At 46.9% G+C, this 24,838-nt stretch overlaps 1 protein-coding gene across 1 annotated transcript in view; it reads left to right on the forward strand.

The window, feature by feature from the left end:
* Positions 1-24,224, forward strand: part of LOC144792699 (tRNA (32-2'-O)-methyltransferase regulator THADA-like) — a 194,070-nt gene extending 169,846 nt beyond the window's left edge. Inside the window, exons 28-31 of the mRNA XM_078667856.1 lie at positions 6,884-7,066; positions 8,941-9,201; positions 19,151-19,356; positions 22,531-24,224. Coding sequence (XP_078523982.1) covers positions 6,884-7,066; positions 8,941-9,201; positions 19,151-19,356; positions 22,531-22,808 — 928 coding nt within the window. The 3' untranslated portion in view covers positions 22,809-24,224. The remainder of the gene's footprint in view (positions 1-6,883; positions 7,067-8,940; positions 9,202-19,150; positions 19,357-22,530) is intronic.
* The last annotated feature ends 614 nt before the right edge of the window (positions 24,225-24,838 follow it).

The raw sequence follows: 24,838 nt of genomic DNA on the forward strand, positions 1-24,838 counted from the left end.
TGTAATGCAACTGTGCAAAATATTGTTTGCTATCTTCTTCATTTACAGCTCTCTGTCCTCACCTACACTTCTATACGGTTATATTTAGCTGCAGTGGCTGCCTTTCTACAAAATAGGCAACACAAATCTCTGTTCAAAGTGCCAGTCATTGAGGCCTTTATGTAAGGGCTTAAAAGAGTGATTCCACCAAGAATTCTGCCTGCACCCACATGCACCAGACTTATTTATTTATTTAGGTCATTTGTAGCGCGCACAAATCATCCCCAAGGGTATCTCTCGGCGCATGAGAAAGACAGGCAGTCTATGAGGAGCAAATTAAAACAGCCAGGTTTTGAGCAATTTTTTTAATTGGGACATATTCGGGCATTCCCGAATTTGTTCAGGGAAGGTTGTTCCAGAGTTTAGGTGCCAGATAGTAAAAGGCACGACCTCCCATTTCTACCTTCCTGATTCTATGGCAGCACAACAGCTTACGATTACTGGATCTGAGGTGACGTGCAGGGTGATGCCATTTAAGTTTATTTGTCAAATAGGCCGGTCCCCATCCGTGCAAGGACCTAAAGACCAGGCACAGCATCTTAAAGGTGGCCCGTTTCTTGACTTGAAGGCAATGCAATTGGCGTAGGAGAGGCAAAGGAGGAGTTCGGACTGGTTTATCAAGGGCAAGACGGGCAGCTGTATTTTGCACGACCTGGAGTTTGCATAATAGGTCCTCCCTAATTCCTACCAGCAAGGAATTACAGTAGTCAAGGTGACTAATTAATAGCGCCTGAATAAGAGTCTTCCTGGTGCTGAGCGGGATCCATGGGAAGATCTTTCTCAACATCAGCATGGTCCCGAAGCTGGAGCCTGCAAGCGTCTTCACCTGCTCCTCCATTGAAAGCTGATTATCAATCTTTATCCCAAAACTTATGGGTCCACCTTTTGAACCCTTACATAATTGTCATCTCCAATTTCTATCTTGGAAGGTCGCCTTTTTAATTGCCATTACTTCACTTAGACATGTCAGTGAGCTCAAGGCTCTAACCTTAGAAGAACCTTTCTTCAAACTAAACAGGGATTGAGTGGTCCTTCGCACCAACCCAGAATTACCCCCAAAGGTGGTTTGTCCTTTACACCTTAACCAATCAGTTGAGTTACCTGTTTTCTTTCCTCAACCAGACACATTTGCGGAAAGGGCTCTTCATACACTGGATGGTAAAAGAGCTCTAATGTATTACATTGACAGAACTAAAGATTTCAGTAAAACTAAACAATCTTTTGTTGCTTTTTCACTCCCTCACCAAGGAAAGCTGATATCTAACTCATGCCTTTCTAGATGGATAATTAAATGTATTCAAACATGTTACCTTAAGGCTAAAAGGACTTTACTTACACCTCCTAGAGCACACTGTACTTGTAAAATAGGGGTATCCATGGCTTTCCTAGGAAATATTCCAATAGCTGACATTCGTAAGGCAGCTACATGGTCTACACCAGAAACCTTCACAAAACACTATTGTGTGGATGTTCTAGCACGCCAACAAGCTAATGTAGTGCAGTGCTGCGTCACTTTTCCAAACAACTGCTACACTCACAAGCTAGACAGACCTTTTGGAGGGTGCTGCTCTACAATATATGCAAACCATGTGTATCTACAGCCACACACGCCTCTAACAGATTATGTTACTTACCCTGTTAGCATCTGTTCTTGCCATGCAGGGTCAGATGTACAAAGCTATTTAGCATTTCTTAACTGACCAAATCTCTATTTTGGCCGTTAAGAAATGCTAAATGGGCTTTTTATATGCACAAAGTCCTTTAAGCGGTCGCAAATTGTGATTTCTAAACAGTAGAAATCGCAATTTGTGATCTCCTTAATAAGAAATCGCCAATAGAGATTACCTATTTGCAATCTCGATGCACATGTACACAGCATTTCCTAAATACGAATTGGGCTTTTAAGAAATGCAATTACAATTGACTCCAAGTCGATGATAATCCTGTGCAATAAAAAAAAAAGGCACCCAAAGATGCTTGTTTTGAAATGCGATAGAGTGCACACATGCCCCTAAGCATATGTGTGCTCTACATGTGCACCACCATCCTTGGTTTAGCATTTCCAAAATAGCGATTTCCTAATAGGAAATAGCTATTTTGAAAATGCTAAACGGGCCCCTTGGAGCAAATGGCATGGGATTCACTATTTGCTATTTCCAATCGCTATTAGGAAATCAGATGTTTCATACGTATCATTTTGTATTTCCTAAATAGCAATTTCTAAGGAGTCGGTATTTAGGAAATGCAAAATTGCATTTTCATACATCTGGCCTGTAGTGCTGTAATATTACATGCATCCACTCTTCTCCCCGGACACCTGTGGCCGTTGCAGTTAATTTTAAACTTTTTCTTTTGCATGGATATCTCTTTACTGATACCTTCTAATACTCCATTATCACCCACCTGCGGGAAACCAATCTAACGATGTAGTTGATGCCCATGTGCATTATCATCACGAGGAGGAGTCACTTTACTGCGTGACTCGAAAGACTTCTTTGAAGAAAATCAATTTGCACACATCCAGACCCAACACACGATGGCAGGAGCATGCAAAGCATATGAATCTACAGCACTACATGCCAAGAAAAGATGGTTACCGGGTAAGTAACATAATCCTTCTATCTTCAAAAACACCCAAGACATGAATACATTTGTGGCACAGTATTGTTACGTGCATCGCTACTAAGCCTCTTCCAGAGCATGTTTTGTGCCTGCGAGGACATGATTGCCGAAATCTAACTTCACCTCGAATTTTGTAATATTTGCATGATACCACCTTCCTACCACCCTTTGCCCACATTATCAGCAAAGTTATGACTTTGGCAGATTGTGTATAGATCAGGCTCCCTTATAATTTGGCTTATTTCCCTCTGGAGCGATACCTCTAGGTGAAATAACCAAAGTCGCCACTGCAATTGTGTCCAGGCCCTGAAATATTGAAGACTCCAGACCCGATAACTCTGGCCCCACCGCACCGTCCTGGGTCTATTGCTGTGGGCAGCAGCATTGGCCGGCCCCTGTCTGCCCTCTGCAGCGTTCTGGTAGTAGACAGTGCCCACCCCGGAGAGAGACAAGCATGCAAAGGACACCTGATATTGCACCAGGTGCGCAACACCCATTGGGCTCACCGGGCTTCAACCCCCTTGTCGTGTGTATCAGGCTGGGCTGAGACAGCTTCGCGGGCTGGCGACCGTCTAATTGCAGCCGCACCCGAGTACTAGACAAGTCTTTAAAAGAGCATTTACTCGTTAATGGGGCTTTTGTTTTGTTTTGTTTTCACCCCTTCTTAGAGTCACTCTGCCTATGGCTGGAAGAATTAGCCTCCACCCCCGAAATTTGGCACTAGTTGCCCGCCTGCATAACATCCATACCCTTTAAGCCCACCACCAGCTCTTCCATGGACCCTTTCTGACAGCTGAGTGAAGACAGTACATGTCAATATTTTTTCCACCAAAATGACGAAAAACTGCCTAGTAAAGCACGAGGTAACTCTGGGTCCGAGCAGTAATTCCCCATTCCAGGGGGCTGGGTGTGCGGGAACTTGTAATAGCCAGAGATACCGGCGGTAATTTTACTTCCAGCCCCATGAGATCCCTGCACTAGAGTCCAGCCAATTTACAAGGAGTACCAAAGAGGGGAGCAGGAGCTCCAGAGCTTCTCCTGATCGTAGAAAGAGGGCACGTTGGCATGATTAAAAGAGAAGACTGTAGTCACGCGCAATAAGGAAATGAAAAGGAGAGCCTGAGCAACTAAGTTTAAGTATTTTTTTTAATTCTTTTTATTCGTTATTTTCATAACGAGCCCGCTGACATGGTTATACAAGACAACGAAGCTCAACTACACATTTGCAATACAACCAATAACACCGAACGCAAGCAATGTTGTTACAGTTGCTCAGTGTGCACCTCATCCCCAGTTCCATTGGAGCCATAGGGAGTCAAACGTTCCTCTCCCATCCATCAGTATCACCCCCTTCCCCGGCAAGTGTTTCACCATTTGCATCATTAGTGCACAGCCTGGTATACAAGAGCTCCCCAGCTTATTCAACTTATAGCCCCTTCACCCCCTCTCTCATCACCCATCTGCACCCCACTGGTCCCTCAGGAGTGAGCCACTCCCCCTTACTGTCCTCTGTCTGTTGCCTCTGTGTCCGAATGTTCAGTACCCTGTGGATGCGACCCCCGCTCACTACCCCCTTCAATGCCCATCCACCTATCCTCCAACAATGTGGCCCAACTTTCCAAATCATCCTGCAGTTTATCATCCCTTCGATTGGTTTTCATGCGTCCCTCCTCTGGTGGTGCCCACTCAACTACGTCTTCAGCCACAACACGAAGGAGTTTAAAATGTACCACCTTAGCTTAAAAGTTGCAATTGAAGGAATTCCTAGCCAAAGTCTTGTCTTGAGTACGATCATCAAAAGTAGTAACTAAGTGGGACATACACGAGATGCTATGAGGGAGAGGATGCAGAAGTCATGCATGTCCCATTGCAGAGAAAAGGAGGTGTGTAGGGAGGGGAACTGGAAGCTGCCATCAGAGTCAGCCTGTTGGAGTCAGTGCCTGGGCCTTCAGTGTTGCAGGTCACCTCATTAAGAATCCTTAGCCAAATAGGCTACTGTTTTGATATATAGGTATCACTTCATTTTATTTGTCTTATTTTGTTAACTATGCATTTCCCTTAGCCCCTGTTTGTGTACCCCAACCCCTCCCTGCTCCTCATGGGATGATAGAGGTGTATGAATCTTATGATGACAGGTGACCAGGAGGGAGAGTGAGCTTAGAGGTCGATGTTGTATTTGTTCCTGAAAAAACTCCTCCTTTCTACCTTCTTGTGATTGGATTAATCCTTACAACAACTAATTAGGGGCCTGAGGAGCCAGGACGTTGGATTAAATACGTTGGGTTTCTGGAGCACCAAAACCCTCCTGACTTTTATGCTTCTCCTATATCTCATAGGGTTCACTCCTGAGACTACAGGAAAGGATCCAGTCACTCACTGTACCAGCCTCCCTGGCTTATCACGCACAATGTATTTATTTTTAGAGGTTTCTATTGCGTAAAGCTGACCGGGGGTATCTGAGGGCTTTACAATGGTTGAACACACATCACTTTACAAGGTATACACAGGAATAGTAGTAGGCATACAGGGTAGTAGTAAACAATAAAAGGTTGAATAAATGTTCAATGAAGAAGTTACTTTGACTATCCTCATATAGGAGCTTGCAGGTTGAAGTTTTCTCATCTAGAGATTGGTTTGTCTAGATAAACGTTTTAAATTTCCTTCCAAAGCCAACACGTGGTTTTCGTACATCGTGGACACGTCATCCTACCTGAGACGAGTACCAGTACGTGCAGTATCATTGGTGTTTGTCCCTTTCCCAAGTCTTTCTCCCCACTAATTGTGCCAACCCTAGGGCTTTGCTTCTTTATGTCAGAACCCGGAACTTAACTTCTTTTGTTCCCTCTGGAGTCTTTTTTGTAGAGAACCTGTTCTGCCTTCAGCTTCTGCTCCTTTACTGCTAAGATCATCCAGCTGATAATTCCAGACCATCTGAAAAGTTCAGTGCCTGTGTTGCAAGTCTCCCTCGCATTCTCCTTTTTCCTGATGTGGGACTTACTGTTCTAGTTTTAGCAGTCCTGTAGTGTCATTTTAGAAGGCTTGGCAGGGATGGCGTAATACATGCTGCAGCCCCTGGTAGGCCTCTGGGGTACCTATGCCCTCGGTACCTATGGTACCATACACTAGGGACTCATAAGGGTACCCCAGTAACCAAACTGGAGTGTACCTAAAGGACCAGGAATCAATTTAGAGAGGAAGCAGCTAGGCTGAGGTCCTGGATAGCAAGGCCCCAGCCAGACTAAAATCGAAAAACAGTGAAACATCAGCAAAAAGTGGGGGAACCATAAGAACAGATCCTACTCTCCTACATTCAGTGCCTGTGTTGCAAGTCTACCTTGCATTCTCCTTTTTCCTGATGTGGGACTTACTGGTCTAGTTTTAGGATTTGCTTCAATAGAACTCTTCGAGGTCTATGGCCCTGTCAAATGCAGTCAATATACCTATCTCATTGCAACACATCCTTCCTGCTCTTGGGCCATCTCAGCCATAAAACAACACTTTTCACTCCATCTGCCAAATACCTGGACCTCCAGGATACTCTGTCCAGGAGTCCTCTCTGGGAAGGGTAACATTACTCTCCCCTTTGTTTGGCCTGCTTGTGTTACTCACACACATCTTTGGATCTGATGCATTCCAGAAGGGAGCACCCCCAGGTTTGTCCAAGCACCCTTTACAAATGTTTGCCTGGGCCCTTGGTCCTGGGCTTCCTATTCTTTGAATATTGTGGTCTGATCCTTCTAGCAGTTCTACTGGATTGTCTTTTGTCTCCACCACAATTCTTTCTGAAACCCAAGGTCTTCATGACCAGCTCGCTCAGCTCTGGAAGGTTTCAGTCCAGCCAGCACTGGCGCAGGACCACCGCTCAGTTGTCAAGAAATGTTCTGTGGCCACTAGATTCAGCTAGCTGCTCTCCCCTTAAACCCACTCATTCTCCTGTCTCAAGACCCCCAATGAATATCTTTTATGTTCACACACACCCTAAGTTCATCCTAATGTTTGGCATCTTAGGGTCTTGGCAGATGTCCTCAGACCAGCCTCCTTCTTGTGAGTGGGCCCTGATGGGATTTGAACCTGTGGCCTGCAGTGTCCTTGCATATGTCTGGGTTATCTCTCTGACAGCGGTTCAGATTCATCAAACTGTAAGGGCTATGGCAGAGAACAGATGTGGCTTCTGGTGGTTGAATCATGGTACCCAATGCTCTTTTCTCTTTCCCTGTTGCAGGTCGAACCTGGAAGATCCCGCACTCCTGGATCGCTGGTGTAGGGCACTCACTGCATGTTCTGATCCGATGACCTCTGAGGTGCTGCGACTTGCTGCAGCGAAGGCACTCGGGTTGGTTGGCGCAAATGTGGTTCATAGAGCGCTGACCACAGCACATCCTTCCCTCCAATCGCTGGCTGTAAAGTAAGTGCTGCGCTTCAATATGATGCAGGCCCAAAAGCTAGTCTCCAGTGTTGTTTGTAAATACTGAACTCATGCATTGGTCTATGTGTAATTGCTGTTTTGTACCGTGGGTGTGCATGCTGCAATGGTTAGTGCTGTGGTGTAATGAGTGTGTGAGTGGTGGGTTGCTGTGAAGTAATGGGGATGTATGTTTTGGTGTTATAAGTAGTGTGCATGTCACAGTTTGCAATGATACAATCCAGGTGCAGGTTCTGCACTGTGAAGTCATAGCCTCGGCCAGTACTTTGGGACTGAGTCTTTGCCTCTAACTATTTTACAACATCAACCAGTGGTCGCCGGATCTTGGTAAATGCTGTGATCTGAGTTACTACCTACTGATGATCGGAGCCATTCTGTCTTTCACGTTCGGGGGCCGAGTCTGCAGCAGCTGGATAACCACTCCCAGCTGATGGCGATGAGTCACTGCCTCTCCACATGTACAGGGTCAGGGTGATAGTCTTTGCGAGGATCATGGTCCGATTGTCTGTCCTCGGTAGTGTTGTGGTCTCTGCCTGTGGCAGGGGTTATGGGCTGTCTCCTGTATCCAAGTCATTTGTCACTGCAAAGGTATTAGTTTCTTCACTGAGGGCCTGATATAGATCTTGGCGGACGGGTTACTCCATCACAATGGTAACAGATATCCCGTCCACCAAAATATATATTTTTAAAATTTATTTTAGTAGTTTTATGTAGCGCTAGCCTGACCCGAGGGTATCGGAGCGCTTTACAGAGTAAACAAACTAGACAAGAGAAAGAGATAAAAATAATGCATGGCGATGTTGAGAGGTCAGCTTCTTAATCGAGGGAACATCTGTTTCATAGTCTCGCTGACATGATGATGGAGCGGTAGTCTGTTACCCCACTCTGAGTGCTCCTATCGACTCCCTGGGGCACGATTACAATTATATCCTATGGGATTTATATTTCTGCGGACAGGATATCCGTCACTGTTGTGTCAGAGTAACCCATCCACCAAGATCTTAATCAGGCCCTTTGTTTGGGTGACAGTTGTAGCCGCTAATTGGGGTGGCTGTCTCTTGGTCTAGCTTCATCCCTGGTCACTGGGACAGTCTGTCACATTAGCTGGTGTACCAGTCCTATGGTGCTTGTGGTTGGGTCATGCCTTTGGGAGGTCTCCCGGTCCCTGTGTGCAGTTGAAGTCCCGGTCCCTGAGTGCAGTAGAGTTCCCTGTCCCTGACTGTGGTTTGGGTGCCCATCCTCTACTTAAATAAATACCAGCATTTGTGAAGCGCACAGCTAGCTCCGGAGAGGTGTCCCGGCGCTGGGGGCCGTCGGGAAGATTAAGCGAGCTATTGCCCGGAGTCACATGGTGCTGGACTAACTTGCTGCCGGTGCCAGGGATCGAACCGTGAACCCCGTGGTCCGGAGTCAGGCACCCTAACCGCTGCGCCACACCTCTTCCTCTTACAGTCGGGGTCCTGGTTTCCGCCTGCCCTTGATGAGGGTGCGTGTCCCTGCTTGTGTTTGTGGTCCTTTCCCTGCCTAATAATAAGATCATGGCCTGTGCCAGATGCTGGAGTCTAGAGGCACCTTTCTGATTGTTGATGCTGCTGTTTCTTGAAGCTAGAATATCTCTTAGTGTGCTTTCATGATGCTGGGATGCCAGCCCTTGAAAGTGCAATGGATGGCTGAGTGTGAGGACACCATCACTGCAGATGGTAGGACTTAAAAAGAGCTTCATATCTAGAAGAGCACCTACTAGGTGAGGACTTTGCATGTGTGTGCATCTGATTCCTTGATTGGAAGCAACAACAGAATCTTGGGATTTTGACTTAACCACCCTCCATTGTCTTTATATCTTCTTATTTTGACAGAGTGATTGGCGTGGGCCTCCAGCTCTTGCAAGATGAGGACCAGGCGGTGCGCCAGGAGGCGGAAGGCTTTGCCAGCCTTGTCTGGAGCTCTGTGCAAGCTCAGACACTGGTCATCAGGGGGCATAGCAACAAGGGGCTGCTGGGTCTGTTGCAGCTGCTCCTGGACCACTTCTGGAGCTGTGACGAGACCTTAAATACGTTATTGCTGCACCTCCCTTCAGCAGAGCTGGAAGATACCTTACAGGAGCTGCAGACCAACAGGTGAGTCATGGTGGGGTGGAGGATGAGATCAGTGCTCTTGTTTGAGACTGAAGCACAGGTCAGGGGGCAGCCTCATCTATGCAGGTAGAAATCACTGGACGTGTGTGCAGGCACCAGCCTTAAAGCAGAAGGGCCCATCCAAGTGCGTGATGCTCAATGGTGCATCCAAGTGCGCGATGTTCTTTGGTGCATCCAAGTGTGCGATGCTCCATTGCTCCCTCGGTAGTGAGGGCCTAACTCTTCTGACCCTAACTGACTTAAGAGACTGTAGATGAAGTGTACGTAGCTGCTGGGCAAAGTGAGAGGTAGTAACCTATATGAGGAGCTATCAATTTCTGACTTAATAGCACAGGCCAGTACCTTTCTGACCCTCAGCATCCATCTACACATGAGGTACATGCTCCAGCGCTCTTAAGTGCACCTAGGCCTACTTAACTACCTTCACCCCTCGCATTTAGTACATAGGGCATATGATTCCTCACCCGCTAAAGGCTGTAATCAATCAGGATTTATGAATCACAGCTAATCACCCGATAAAGTATCCGGGCGTTTGCAGGCCCCGCAGGCTTATTCGAACTGCCAGGTCTTAAGGGCCATTCTGAATTCCGGAAGTGAGGTGATGATCTGGAGGAGCGGGAAGAGTTTTTTGCTGCACTGTAATTAAGGTGCACAGAGCCCCACTCACTGGAAGACCCACTGAAGTCCCTTAACTTCATCGCATGATATCCTGCCTTAAACCAGGGCTTTTTGAAGGAGGCCTGGATGCCTCTTGAGGTTTGACTGCAAACCCTTTCTCTGTAAACTCCGGCATGGTAGAGAGGGTCTCTTGGAAACCTTTTAACTTTTCTGACCCCCAACTGCCAGGTGGCAGGAGATGGCAAAGCATTCAAGTCTGTGACAGACATATAGTCATATACAGGCCAAATAGCATATTCTTTTCTGCTCCAACACCTGTGAGTGAGAAACCAGAGCTGAAATCTTGGGTACAAAAAATATCACCTCCGCCAATGAGACTCCTACCGCACTGCTTCTTTCAGATGTGGTATCGTTACCTGGTTTTGGTACCATTTAAGGAACGTGGCGGTGTGATACAAAGCGGAGTACATTCGATGCCTTGAAATAGTGCAGGAGAACATCCATCACAGTAGCAACTGCATTTTCTTTCCTGGGTTGATGTTGCGATATGAATTTACAGCTACTTATTCATGACTCTACAAAAGTAAGGTGTTCAGTGGCCTGTGTTCAACGTGAAATGCTTGCTGCTTGGGGTGAAGGTCCCTCTGTATCCTTTCTGTTGCTGTCCCCTCTTTGTCCCTGGTGCAAGGGTGCTCTACATCCGCACACTGGAGCAGATAGCTGGACATGCCTTCTTTTCCCTCTTGCTGCCTGCCATGTCTTAGTAATCACCTCTCTTGACCAGGTTAAAAGAAGCAGTTGAAGGTCCTGGGAGTCCTGTAAATCCTGCAGGGCCTGCCACTTTCATGTGGCACATAGAGTTTCCCATGGGCACTTCACTTGTATAACCTCGCCCGTCTTCCTATTTCCTGGTCTGGAATACATATTTGTCAGACGGTAAAACTCTGGTTTCTAGGCAGCTTAGAGCCTTGATACTTTAATGTATTTCTATATCGGCCTAGAAAGTCACATACAGAGGTTTGGTTGAGGCATAGACAAACTGCAAGGCCGTACACACTTCAGAAACATAAATGTTAAACCTGCAACTCATATAGCGTGAGACTCAAGAATATAGAGGATATATTGCAATTTGTGCCAGGTTACGATTGGTGCAGCTAAAAATTTTACACCGGGTGTATTACCCCCAAACTCATCTATATGCCTGGGGAAGAAGCTAATCGGCCCTCTGTGCGAAGGGATGTAGAGGAGAAGGTACATTCTTCCATATCCTGTGGGAATGCCCAGAGATAGTACGCTTCTGGGCTAAAGTTGTGGACACAATGGCAGCGCTAGTGGGTTCTCCAGTCCCACTAGAGCCTAGGTGGCTATTGTTGATGATCAAAGGGGCCACGGACTGGTCCAGATACAATAAGATCTGGCTGGCAATGGCAGCAGGGGTGGCCAAAAGAAATACAGCCAGTGGCTGGGGGGGGCGCAGGCGCCACCACAGTGGGACCAGTGGGTGCGGAATCTAGATTGGAGCCAGAGAGCTGAAGAAACTATTTATAAGTCCAGGGGTTGCAGAAAGAAATGGAAAAAAGTCTGGGAGCCTTGGAAGGAATATAGGGCATTGAGGGGCGGATCAGGGCTAGATCTATAAGTATTGACGATCCTACCTGTGTCTACGTCAGCCTTCCATTGTATTGTGAAATGTCATTACACAATGTGCTATATGAATATTGTCCTGACTTGTATGATATTGTGAGCAATGTTAATACACATATTTCTAAAAAAAAGAATATAGAATATATATGGAGCTGTGCAGTGTTATATGCTATTCTGATTGATACTTCTACCTGAAAATGTGTCACCTGTTGAATATCCCCAGGCACCAGACGGGATTTGGAAATTCTCCCAACCTCCTCAACACCGATAGGGGTGCTCGCTCCAGCTGATGTGGGAAGCGGCGTCACAGCGACATCACTGGAGCCAGAAGGAGCTCGCCTGGCACGCCAATGCCAGTTTCTGTTTTTCTGTGCCTTTCAAAGCAAATCTGAAGCTCCCCTGTTTTCAGAGGTTTCTTCTGAGTTTCTTCTCACAGAAATGTTACTAAAAACTCAGTGCTGTGTTAGGAAATATGCCCCCTTTTAAGAGGTCAGGTTTGGAACTTTGTTGCAACAGCGACAATCAAAACGTAGAACTGATCGCCGCAAGGACTGTATCTGGTGCCTTGGCTCCAGGCATGGTTCCCACTCATGCTTACAGGGCCACAGTTTGCTGCCCAAGACCATAAAAGAATGAGGAGCCAAGCTGTTTAAGGCCAAGGCCAAGGCGGACTGACAAGCTCATCAGTAATCTTGGTCCAGTACTATGTCCTGCTCCAGGTCTCGAGCTTCACTCTCTTCCTTGCAATGGTAGGCGAAGAGACGACCACAGAAGAAAAAGCGCTTAAGGACCCCAATACTTCTTTATCCCGAGGTAAGCCACTTCCTCCACTTGAGCCCTACTCATTGAACCACGAAATGATGGTGGCCTCTTCTCCACAGGATTCCCCACCAGCGCGGTTCGTAGCTCCACAGCTCCCAGAGCTGCTGATTCCACAGCCGTTGCTTGTCACCCCGCCACCAGCTTACCCCAAGTTTGTGACACTGGGTGTAGGTCCAACTTCTTTCCTGCTGGGTGTTTGGCACATGTTTCAACAGGCATTAGGCACCTCTGGTGTGCCTTTTGACCCCGATGGACCATGTTCGGTTCTGTTTGGGCTACCACCTGCGGGTCTTTCCTTGGTGCCAAGCGTCCCTCTCATGCAGCCATTGCCTCGCCCAGTGCTAACCGGCGTCATCCCAGTTCCAGGACCCTTACAGATGATTTCATGGTCTGTGCCTATACTGATGCAGAAACAGACTCTGCCAGCTCCAGTGGTATTGGCCTCTCCCCTCCTGATGTACCTGATACACCACCTGTCCCAGTGGAAACTCACCGCTCCAGGTGGGACGTTCACAGGCTCATTGAAGAAGAGAGTGTTAAAGTTAACTCCGAATTGCAACAGGCCTATATCCTGAGGATGAGGAATGTCTGATTCGATTACTGTTCAAATGAGAGAAGACTGCCCTACAGACACCGACGATTGAGACGCTGTCCTGCCTCTTGTCCCCACCACCTCCATTCTGTGGACACAGCAGATCGCTTAACATTACAGAACACTAGTAGACTGGACACGTCCCCGGATGTGAACGTAAAACCTCCGCCAGAAGAAATAGCATCTTTTCAGACCATCATCAAAAAGGCTGTCAACCTTCTTGAGTTCATCAAACACACAATAGGTGATGGGAGGATGCTTGCAATAAGTCTAACCACTGACAATTGCTTAGGATAGTATTCCAACCCGTCGTTCTTTTGCCTAACATGACACAGCTATATGCAAATCGGTCTTGACTCTGCTCCAATAGGAACAGTCCACCCTGAACTGCCAAACCAGGATCTCCCCTAACTGGAACACAAGTAACCCAAGATTGGTTTTGCCTAACTGGGGCTCGTCAGTCAGGTGTAGCTTGGTTGCAGTGGCACAGTTAGCGAGGGACCCATGTCTTGGCATACCTTCGGACACTTAGGGCAGTACATCAAACACACAAACGCGGATGGGAGGATGCTTGCAATAAGTCTAACCACTGGCAATCATTCTGAATACCATTCCAACCCATCGTTCTTTTGCCCACCATGCCACCTCAGATTAGACAGAGCCATATTCAAATCTGTATTGACCCTGCTCCAATAGGAACAGTCAAGCCCGAACTGCTTCTGAGGAAGATTTGCCAAGACCGCGCACAAGTCATTCTCATTGCCCCGACTGGCTGAAAAGGGTGTGGTACACAGACCTCCAGCACCTCTCCTATTGTCCTCCATTTCATCTTCCTCTCAGTGCAGACTTTCTGTCCCAAGTGTAGGGTCAAGGGTTGCACCACAACTCCAGAGCCTCCTCCTTGAAGCCTGGAGATTGAGGGGCACATTTGAGTGCTCTTCACCTGTGACTGGAAGTGGTCAACGTGACCCTTTCTGCTAGCCATCCTTTCACAAAGTTGAACTACTCTGTGAGGTGCAATAGGTGTGTTGCATGGTGTATGGAGCAAAATGTTAACCCTTGAAAATACTGTCTTTCTGGCATCCTTTGATGCGCGCTCTCGCTGGCCCACCGGGACTGTGCAGTGGGCACTATAATGGGTTACACATGGCAGCTTTGTCATCTTTCCTCTGCTTCCTCGTGCCTAGGTGGTGTCTAAGCTGTTGACCTTTTGTGATGGGGTCTCCTTTCAAGCCTCTTCATAATTGCCAGTTATGCCTTTTAACCTTCAAGATTGTCTTTCTGATTACCTTTATTCAGTAAGACTCTCAGTTGCAAGCACTGAGCATCTACCCACCATTCACGTGCTTCTAAACAGACAAGCTGGTTCTCTGTACGAGAGCTTCCTTACTTTGCAAGTGGTAGTCCCCTTTTCATCTGACACAAGCCACATCTCTTTCTACCTTCTACCCTCAACCTCATCCCACCAAAGAGGATTAAAGACTGCGTCAGCACCAAACTAGCTGTGAGGTTCTGCAGTGGTCACACCAACGACTTCAGAGTAGATGATCAGCTCTTCATGAGCTGAACTGGTTGTAAAAGAATGCAAAGTTGTGCAGAAGAGGATGATATAATCTGCTGTACCCTTGCAAAGAAATAATCACCAGAAGGTCTGCGAGCCAAGTGCACCAGGGTGAAGGGTTCTATATCTGGCCTGGCCGAGGTCCCTGTTGCTGACATTGGTCGACCTACAAAGGCTTCTCTTAACACCCTCGCCAAACATTATTATCGGGGTTCTCAGGCGAATGCGGTGGTCATTTTACACGTTCGGTTCTGTAAGATTTCCAGGTTTGACCAGTGCTTTAGACCCTCAGCCTTGGGGAGGAACTGCTTTTAAATCTGCAGGGAGAAATGTCCATCAGAAGAAAAAGTGACTTGCATTCAGTAGCCACCTTTCTGGTGGATACTCTAATAATCAATTGTAAAGTTAGATATCTCTGCACAGTGTTTAATTGATGTCACTCTCGTCTCAGCCTCAAATGCACAGAAAAAAGGAGACAAGAAGTGATGTTAGTGCACCAAGGTGGACACTTTCTGGCTCCAGTGACGTTGCTGTGATGCGTTGTCTGGTATCTAGATTGAGCCAATGCCCCTTACCTGTGCCGAAGAGCTAAGCAAAGTTTCCAGATCCATTCTGGGGCCTGAGGATATTCAACAGGTGATGATCTACAGGTAGACAGAGAATCCACCAGAAAGATTATTACTGAAGGTAGGTAACTTTTTATTGATTAGCAGTGGGTGTGGGGAGGGGCAGTGACCCACAAGAGGTGGATCCTCGAGTGAGTCTTGATGTATATCCCCACCAAAAATAGCATATCATCCACTGCACCTGCATGCGTGGCTTATGCCATGCTGTTTACTCATATACAGGAGTTTTAAACAAAGAGGTTTACCATAGTAAGTAATTGCAGCTCAGTTAACTGAAAGGCATTCCTTTTAAGGAGACTTTCTAAACGTTGAAAAATGAACTAAAAAAAAATAAAATAAAATAAAAGGGAACAAAAGGACCTTGGCTGGGAGAAGTTATGACCTCCTCCTGACAGGATGGCTTAGAGGATGTGGCCACCAACTGTACAAGCTTCAAAGGGGCAGTTCTTGTCACAGGCACATGTAATTCACACCAACGTCTGCCATGGTCGAAGTAGCCAGAGTGGCACTACAGCCAGTGGGGAAAACCCTGTTCCAGAACTAGTTTTGTAGTGGAATGTTCTCATTTCCCTAGACACACCTCTGGGAAGTGCTCATAATTCTGACCCAGAGAAGGAAGATTCTGACATCTTTGATTTGAGCAGAGAGATGCACTGTGGGATTGTTTAGTGCCAAATTCCCAGGAACTGATGTATGAGTGAGTAGAGATGCCTGTAGGAAGTTTATTCCTAATGGCCAGGGAGTCTTCCCCCACCCAAAGCTAGTGGTAGGCATAAAAGTGGAACAGCTGACTATCTCCTTCTTCTGCTGGACCTATGGAACAACAGAACACCCGCTGAACCAAAGCACTGGGGTCAGACGTTCCTGCTGTTATAACTCTGGAGTGAATCGCCAATAGCTGGATCTACCACTACTTGAACCCAGGACTGAAGAGTGGAATCCAAGGGCTAGTTGGCTCCAGCAACACAAAGGCTGCAAGAAGCTTGTTGCAAAGAGCCCAGCTGACCAGTTCCAACTGGATTTGCCCAGGTCCCTCCTGGATGATTCTGAGAGATTGGGTCCTAACTCACAAGATGGTGCCCAAAAGGTCCTGGACTCTTGGCTGTTGTTAGAGGTAGGGGCATAACAAAGGCCCCTGCAGCCCCGAAATGTTGGGGGTGAGGGGAAGGCCTGTGCTCCAGGGGGCCCCCTCAGCACAGTACCATGGCCTGAGATCTCCGGAGTTAAGTCCGAAGGGGGAGCCCCCATGCACTTTGCAGGATGGGCCCCTCAAGTTTCGTAAGGCACTGGTTAGAGAGTACTCTCTCCTCCTCAGGATTGCAGAAGTGGACACTTAGAAACATCTTCAGAACCTTTTCCTAAACGAAAGAGAGGCTTCCATGAGACTGCCTCTGAGGGAGAGGTACATTAAAAATAAACGTATGTACTAAACTGTCGCAACATCCGGGGTATTCACACTGAGGGCCAACTTGTGGAGAACATTGGGACATCAGGGTATTTCACGAGAGGCGACCTCTGTGAGTGCTGCAGAGTGATCCCTGAGCATTCCAGCTGTGCAGGAAGGGTGATCTAAAAAGCAGCTTTATCCCCTCGTCCAGTTACCTCTCCAGAGACCCTGCTAGTGCTAAGACACCTGCCCCGCCCGCTTAGGCCGTTCCCAAACGCGATGGTTGTTGTGAAAAGTTTTCCTGCCAAGCAACCTGCATTTGTAACATTGATCACTAGATGGCAGTACATTCCAACGAATGATGTCCATGTGTTCACGCTAGTACCCACTTACCAGGCTTGTGAGTTTGGCTGGCTCTGCAGTGCACACCTGGTGGCACGAGAAAGTACAATTGGGGATGCAAACGTTTTCCCTCCTCACCTTTGGCAATTTTTTTTAAACGTTGCAATGTTTGCGATCGTCCATGAAGATTGCAGACTTCTGCTAAAAGTTGGCTTGCAGGCGAAAAGAGGGAGCCGAAGTGCGTAAATGTTTTTGCAGTTTCTCGATTAACTCGACACAAAGATATCAGCGCGCTTAACATGAGCACCAGTTGCATTAGACGGGGACGCGTTAATTTTTTCTAGACACGGGGAGATTAAGGGCCCGATGTAGGTGGCTCATTACCGGTCGGTAAACCCGAAATTCGGTAAATTTCAGGCTTACCGACCGGTATTGAGCCATTTGCTATGTAGGTGATGATTCGGTATTTACCGATTCTGTATTTACCGAATCATTATTTACCAAATCGGTAAATGGCATGTAGGAAGCACATTTAGGAGTGCTTATCTGCTAGATTCATCAAAGACCCGTTTTGCGAGTCTTTAATAGCGATTCATAAGGAATCGCTATTAAGGACTTGCAAATCGGGATTCATGTAGGAATTGCAATAAATATTGTGATTCCTACATCTTCCTTATTTGCGATAAGCAAATTGCTAATCGCAAATAAGGAATAACTCCCCATTCATTATGAATGGGGAGTTATTCCTTATTTGCGATTAGCAATGTGCTAATCGCAAATAAGGATGTGATTTCAAGGGTGCCAGGGGTGTTCAAAGGACACCCTGTAGCACCCCTGAAATGCAACATTACACAGGTGTTGCGCACACACATGTCCAAAGGACATGTGTGTGTGTAACATGCAACAGAGAATAATGCACTAAAGTGCTATTTTCTATTTTTTTCCGCTATTTACCACGAAGTCTGACTTCGTGGTAAATAGCGGCCAAATATTGCGAATTCGCAATATAAAATTGGTTAATGAATTGCATTTAAGGAATCTCAAATATTGATTCCTTAAATGCAATTCCTCGCTAAAATGCGAATTCTGTAATAGCGATTTTTGCATTTGGGATGAGGAATCCCAAATGCAAAAATTGCGCTCGCAAAGGGCCAGATTCTGAGAATCTGGCCCTTTGCGAGCCGATTTTCGTTTCATGGATCTGGCCGTATGTGCTTTAAGGATTTGTTATTTACCATCAACTATAAGTTGGTGGTGAATACCGAATGCCTTTGAAAATGCAAATCTGTGCATTTTCAACTGTGCCATGTGTGCCACATGTGCACACAAGCACGATTATGGGGTGCAACAGGGTGTCAAAGTGACACCCTGCCACCCTTCAATGTGTTCCCCTTTTACCGAATCAGTATTTACCGATTCGGTAATTCACATTCATTCCTATTGGCCTCCAGGCTGATTCGGTAATTACCGAATCTTACCGATTCGGTAATACTTACCGAATAAATATCTACATCCCATTTACCGATTCTAAAATACCGAATCGGTAAAATTCGGGATTTTAGAATCGGTAAATCTTCATTACCTACATCTGGCCCTAAATGATTTGCCCAGGGGCAATCGCTTAATCTCCCCTCTGCCTAAAAATGCAAAACAATGCGTCCTTGCGTAGTGTAATTGGTCCTCCTCATGTGAAGCGCTCCAAAACCTTCGGGTCGAGGGTGCTAAATAAAAATGGATATATGAAATATTTTAGCGAGAGAATAGTCTATGAAAAATGCTTTAATAATGCATTCTCGTGCTTGTTTTGGGGGGTGCTCAAGGGCCATTCTTCTGAAGCTGGGTTACTCTGCAAATTGCAGAGTTTCTTTACAGCTGAGTCCAAATTCGAGAGTGAAACTTGAAACTAGTTCCAAACATCATAGATCCTGATATTAATATGTTTGGAAAACCAGTTCTTCTGAAGTGGGGGGGAGGGTTAGGTCTTCGCACCCATTCAATTGGTGGCATTTCTGTGTGATAGGAGACAGCCTTTTACAGAGGATGGGAAAACATTCCTTTTCTGGCTGGCACCAGAGTCCACTGGCACAGGAGCTAGTCGGTGACAGTTGTAAGACTGGTCATTGGTAGTAACCCACCTCATTTCAGTACAGCACCTTTCGTGGTGCCCTCAACGCTGGTCCCGGGAGTGGGTTTGTCTCTTGTGCCCATGTTGGGCACTGGCACAGGTGCCTTTTCCCTCCCCCCGATCTAGACATGCCTAGTGGTAGGGCTTGGCTTAGCTGACTGCCTGACTTACACCGGCCTCTCGCTCACCCTAAGCTCATCTTCATTCATTCTAGGGCGGCCAGCCTCTACGAGCAGGACGAACCCAACGTGTACTCGGAGCCAGCAGTCTTGTCCCATCTGCTGCTCCCCTACCTCCTGCAGCTGATGGGGAAGATGGCGGTGTCCCCCCTCCACTGCTGCCGCGTTGCATGCTGGGTGAGGGAGTCCGAGAGCCAGATTCTCAGTGGCTTGGAGCTTTGCCAGCAATGGTGGAGCCGAGGTAAGGAGTCTATTCGTTGGCTGTGCATGTTCATTGTTGTTTTTTGTTTGATGGAAACAGAAAGCTCCTGTAGTGTGTAGTTGAACGCGAAGAATAGAATTTAGTGGTTGAGAAATAAAAGGTGGAATGAGAGGTGTCAGAGTGAGGGGATAGTGGCACGGGGGGATAAGAGTCACTGGCGGGGTGATGAGAAGTGAAAGTGTGAAAAGAGAGCACGGGGTGTTAGCAGTGAAGATTGAAGCGTGGGTTCAGTGTCGGCAGTGGGGACAGAACCGTGTAATGTCATGATTAGGACTGGGTGGAGGTTGCAGAGTTTTACTCCGCGGAACTCCGCGAAGTGCGAGAAAACTCCACTGCGCTCCAGGGATTTCCGCCAGCGGCAGCGTCTGTTAAGTCACACTGATTTTTTAGCAACCAGGAGTTTGGCCTGCACTATAAAAGCAGTACAATCTGCACTATGTGTCGCGCCATAGGGTGCTGCTGCTTTCTGCCGCTCGAGTTGACATTCTACTCAAGCACGGGCTTTCTCAACACAAGCAGCAGATTTCTCAGTACAAGCGGTCGTGACCTGCCGGAACCACCCGCAATGAGAACTCTCACCGAGAGGAGGTCCAGCATGAAGTTTTCACTTGCGAGCTTTTCGGAACTCCACGCTCCGTACTCCGCGAACTCCACCGGTGGAGCAGAATTCTTCGCCCACCCCTTGTCATGATGCAGTATTTTTTTTTATTTGGCAGATAGAAGTGTAGGGTGAGATGGGTCACTGCTTGGAGTTGGAAACCCCTTGCAATTCACACATGGAAGAGTAGAAGTGCGGAGAAGGGTCACTGTTGGGTATAGAACTGTTGCTTGGAACTGTCACTTTTGAGGGTTGGAGGATATAAGTGTATTTATTTATTTAAAATAATTTATAAAGCACATGTTCGCATCAAGGGTATCTTGGCGCTAGTTATGTTTGGGTTGAGAATCCCACCGGGTGATCGATACTGACCACCGTTACAGCAAACTGCCAAGTTCCCAAAGATATCCTGAACTTTAGCAGATCAGCTTCCTTCCTAAGCGTTGGAAGTCATTTCCAAGGTGTGGCTACCAGGACCGAGAAGGCTCTGTCCCAGACTGGACAGCGTTAGAATGAGGGAGTGTCCAGTAGGCATGTCCACTAGATCCCAGAACTCTCCTCGGTTCATAGAATGAGAAGCATCCATCCAGAGGACTCGCCTTGTCTCCTTAGACTGGTCTGTGAACGCGACACAGCAGTCTAAATGTTACTGTCTGGGCGACAGTTAAGCAGTGTCGCTCAGCCAGGCCTGCGGATAGATCCATTCTTCCTGATGATACAGTTCAGCCTGACTGCAGCATTCTGAACTATTTGCAGTATATTCATAGGTTTTTACAGCAGACAAGACTAGACTGCGGTGCAGTAGTCCAGGTTTATTATTATTATTTTTTTAATTATTTTATAGAGTTTTATATTGCGCAAACTTGACCCAAATCGGGTATCAGAGCGCTTTACGTAGCACCAGTTGCATTACAAGAGGACACATTCTTTTTTGTTATGCACGGGAAGATTAAGTGATTTGCCCAGAATCACAGGCTGTTGCGCGTCCATGCCGAGACTAGAACCCGGTTTCACAGACTTGAGGTCAACCGCCCTAGCCGTTAGGGCAACTAAGGTTGGCAGAGATACAACCATTCAGTATTTTAATTTGTGATTTTTTTAGAATAGATAAATAATTGTCTTCAGGACCTTCAAGTGGAAGACGCATTTTTTTACCCCTGCCTTAATAGCGTCTTCCATCTGGAGATTTTGAGTCTAACACGCGAGTTGGCACGGGGACAGGGTGCAAACCTCTGGGGTGGAAGTGTTTGGATGGGAGGGAGTTGGAAATCCCAGTGGGATGAGAGGAGCCAGTGCCCTGAGGATACAATGTGTGGATGTTGAAGGAAAGACATAGGAGATGTTATCATTTCGGGGCTGGAGGACACAATTGTACATCTAGAGGGACCAATGATGCGCAGCGAAGTGGGAGCCAATGCTGGGTAGTGTTGGATGGATGAGAGGGGATCAGTGTGGGGAAGGGTTGAGAACCAGGATGGCTAGATGAGAAGAACTTGTGTAGGAGGTTAGAGAATACAATGTGGGATGAGGGAGTCGTTTTGGGGGGATGGCATTTAGACATGTGGTACAAGAGGGAAGGTGAGGTACAGAAGTGCATAAAAAGTGGGGTCAGTCTTCAGGGAGTGGGGGAGGGAGTCAGAGAGCCAGATTCTCAGTGACTTGGAGTTTTGGCAGCAATGGTGGAGCCTAGGTAAGGAGTCTGTAGGTCTATTCATTGCCTGTGCTGGTTCATTATCAGTTTTTGTTTGAGAAAGGGGCAGGTCATGTAGCTGGGCGAGAAGAATAGAATTTGGTGGTTGAGAAATAAAATGCGGAATAAGAGGTCTCTGTGCTATTGGATAGGGGCCCAAGGAAATAAGGACCACTGTTGGGGTAATAAGAAGTAAAAGTGTGAGGTGCTGGCAGACTGAATTGTAGGATGAGAGTGTTACATTTTAGGGGATATAAATGTGGGATAGTAGGGCCAATGTTGCATGACTAGAGGGGCCAGCGTTGAATGTTTGGGGGTGATAATGTTAAAAGTGATGGTTTTTGGGCCAGGGGATTGAATCGTCAGACGATCGCCTCAGTAGTTGCAATGCTGAAAAGAGACAGAAATATATGTTATGAGGAAGCAGATGACAGGATGGGAAGCAGGGTTGGTACAGTTAGTTGTATAATAGGATGGGAAGTGTTGGATGTGCACTGGATTCTGTCAGGGTGAGAGGAAGGGTGGCTGTTCGCTTTGGTGAGTGATTTGTGGCAGCAGAGGTCAGTACCATGCTGTGGAGCACAGTAGAGCAGAGAGCAAGGCTTAATGGATGGCTTTGGGAGATAATAGTTTGGAAAGAATGGCCGATAGCATCTCACACCCAACACAGCTTGGAAGGAAAGACATTGGCAGCGTGGAAGGAATAGTGGTGCATGCTCCCCAGGATGAGGCACCGGTTGGTGGTTTGATGTGTGCGTTGGGAGGCATGATAGTACAGCTGGAAGCTGATATTACAAACTCTTATGTTGTTTCACAGGGTAGTAGCCACAGTGACCTGACACCATCCTTTATTTTATTTCCACAGATGCTGCTGTTGGTCCATGCTTTATTAAGGTGCTGGGCTGCCCAAAGGTGCACACTGCCCTGGCGGTGCTGCTGACGAAGGCTGAGCTCCTGGTACATGCACTGGCATCACTTAACGATGCCAAGGCCGTGAGCAGTGCCTACACCTCCCAGGAGATGGCACAGAAGCTGGACACGGTGCAGGAGCTCCTGATGCAGAACGGAATGACTTCACGTCACACGGTTAATGTAAAGGAGAGACCTGCTCATCTGCCGGGCAGGGCGCCCAGTGATGTATGATTCCCAAACAAGAGATGTTCACATAGTAACCAAGCTTCAAGTTCAAGTTTCTTCAACTTTTGGTGAAACAGATAGGAAGGAAATGTTGGGGTCTCAGCTCAGTTACATTGAAGGGAGCTTCAGGACCATAGAGAGGCAGCACCAAGGGAAATGTTGGGACCCTGGATCTTCAAGATAAGAAGAAAGCACCAACATGGGAACTTTGGAGGCAGGTCCAAGTGCCCTGGAATGGACCAGCAAGAACATAGAAAAGAGCGAACAGGGAACATTTGAGCCTCGGTCAAATGCCACCAAAGGGAACTTTAGGACCATAGAAAACACGAGCGAAGGGCACACTGGACCATGGCTACATGCCATCAGGGGAGGTTGGAGAGAAAGACCATTGACTAGAAAGAAAGCATTTCTGGCATAGCTATTATGGGAACTTTTTGATTGTTTCCTGGAGCCATGGAGATGGACTTTTGGGCCTTGTCCAGGCACCACTGAAAGGCATATAGACCTGCACCATGGGAACATAGAGAAGCTCCAATGAAAAGTACATTTGGAGCCACAGGCATTGAATGAACCTGAAGATCATGAAATAGGCCCAAGGAAGTGCACATTTGAGCTTTATCCGAGCACCATTGAATGCAGCAGGAACTCAGAAAAATAGACGATGAAGGGACTGTGCGCTGTCTGTGCAATGCATGTATAGATTTGTTATAGCAGTAAAATCACAGGGACAGAATCACTGCATCAAATACAGTATGCGGAAGGGATTCACATTGAATGTTTTAACTCAAAATCTTCTATTTTTGCAACATTGAACGTGGGCAGTGTGACCCGTAGCGTTGTTTGCTAGAGGACGTATGGGTATTGCCAGTAGCATTGAGGCTGTGGCTGAGCTGTGGCAATTGCAGCAGAGTTGGGTTACGTCATTGGCTGTTTTTTGTGTCTCTCTTGGTGAATCATGTCTGTGACCAAATGCCATTGAGTTCTAGAACTGGGTCAAGCACCATTGAAGAGAATGCTGGAGCCAAGTGTCATTGAGCGGAAGGCAAGGGCAATATGCCCAAATTCTTTGAATGTGCCTACAGGCCTGTGTGCGGCGTGATGCAATCGTGTTGTATAGATCGAACCCCTTCTGCTCAGGTTTTACTGTTTAGTGGCCATGCAGCACCACTGTAAGTGGTGCTAAAATGCACCAGCATAAGGCCCATTACTAAGTATCATCAAAGTGGACTTCAAAGCCTAGACCAACCATCATTATAGTCAACAGAAGGGCCACCAAAGAAAACACGGCAAGCCAAGCTTTAACAAAAAGACAATGCCTATGGTCAAGCATAATCTAATGGGATAGTGGGCTTAGACAAAGATTAATCGACGGGAACATCATGGTCACAACCTAGCATCGTCAGGGGGTGGGGGGGGGGGGGAGCATCACACCTTGGCCAGGTATCATCGAATAGGAACGGCTAGCGATACTACCTTTTCAGTACAGCGCTGCATGACTGGTTCCAAGCACTGCATAAAAAAGAGTTATCAGCACGGTGGTAAGGGATCCAGTCATATTTACCAGATGAAAAGTCAGCCTTCAAAGCCATCGCTCTTTAACTAGTATGTTTTTTATTACGATAGCGTCTACATTTGTTACCAACTTACAGGTCACAGCAGTCACTTTCGATAAATGAGAGAAGGAACTACAAAGAACTCTAATATAGCAATCATAAATCTCCATCAACCTAAAAAACCCATAATTGTTTCAAGATGACAACATTTGTTTAAACTTTTGTTTCTCTAATACATATGAGACTGTTTTAGATTTGTCTGACAATCTGTATAACATTGTCATCCTCTGAAGACTCCGCTTCCTCTTGTAACCAGATCCTTTTATCCGTGATGTCGGCACCAGTGGGTGAAGCTGTGTCAAGTTGCCAGTGTGTTGGTGATGGCTAGTGGTCTGCTAGCCCCTCTCGCCTGTCCTCCCTCGGGCGGGTTAATCCCAGGAATCGCTGCTGTCATACCAGATCAGGCGCCCAGCCAACAACAAG

This window comes from Lissotriton helveticus, chromosome 11 (genome assembly GCF_964261635.1).
Source record: "Lissotriton helveticus chromosome 11, aLisHel1.1, whole genome shotgun sequence".
Lineage (NCBI taxonomy): Eukaryota > Metazoa > Chordata > Amphibia > Caudata > Salamandridae > Lissotriton > Lissotriton helveticus.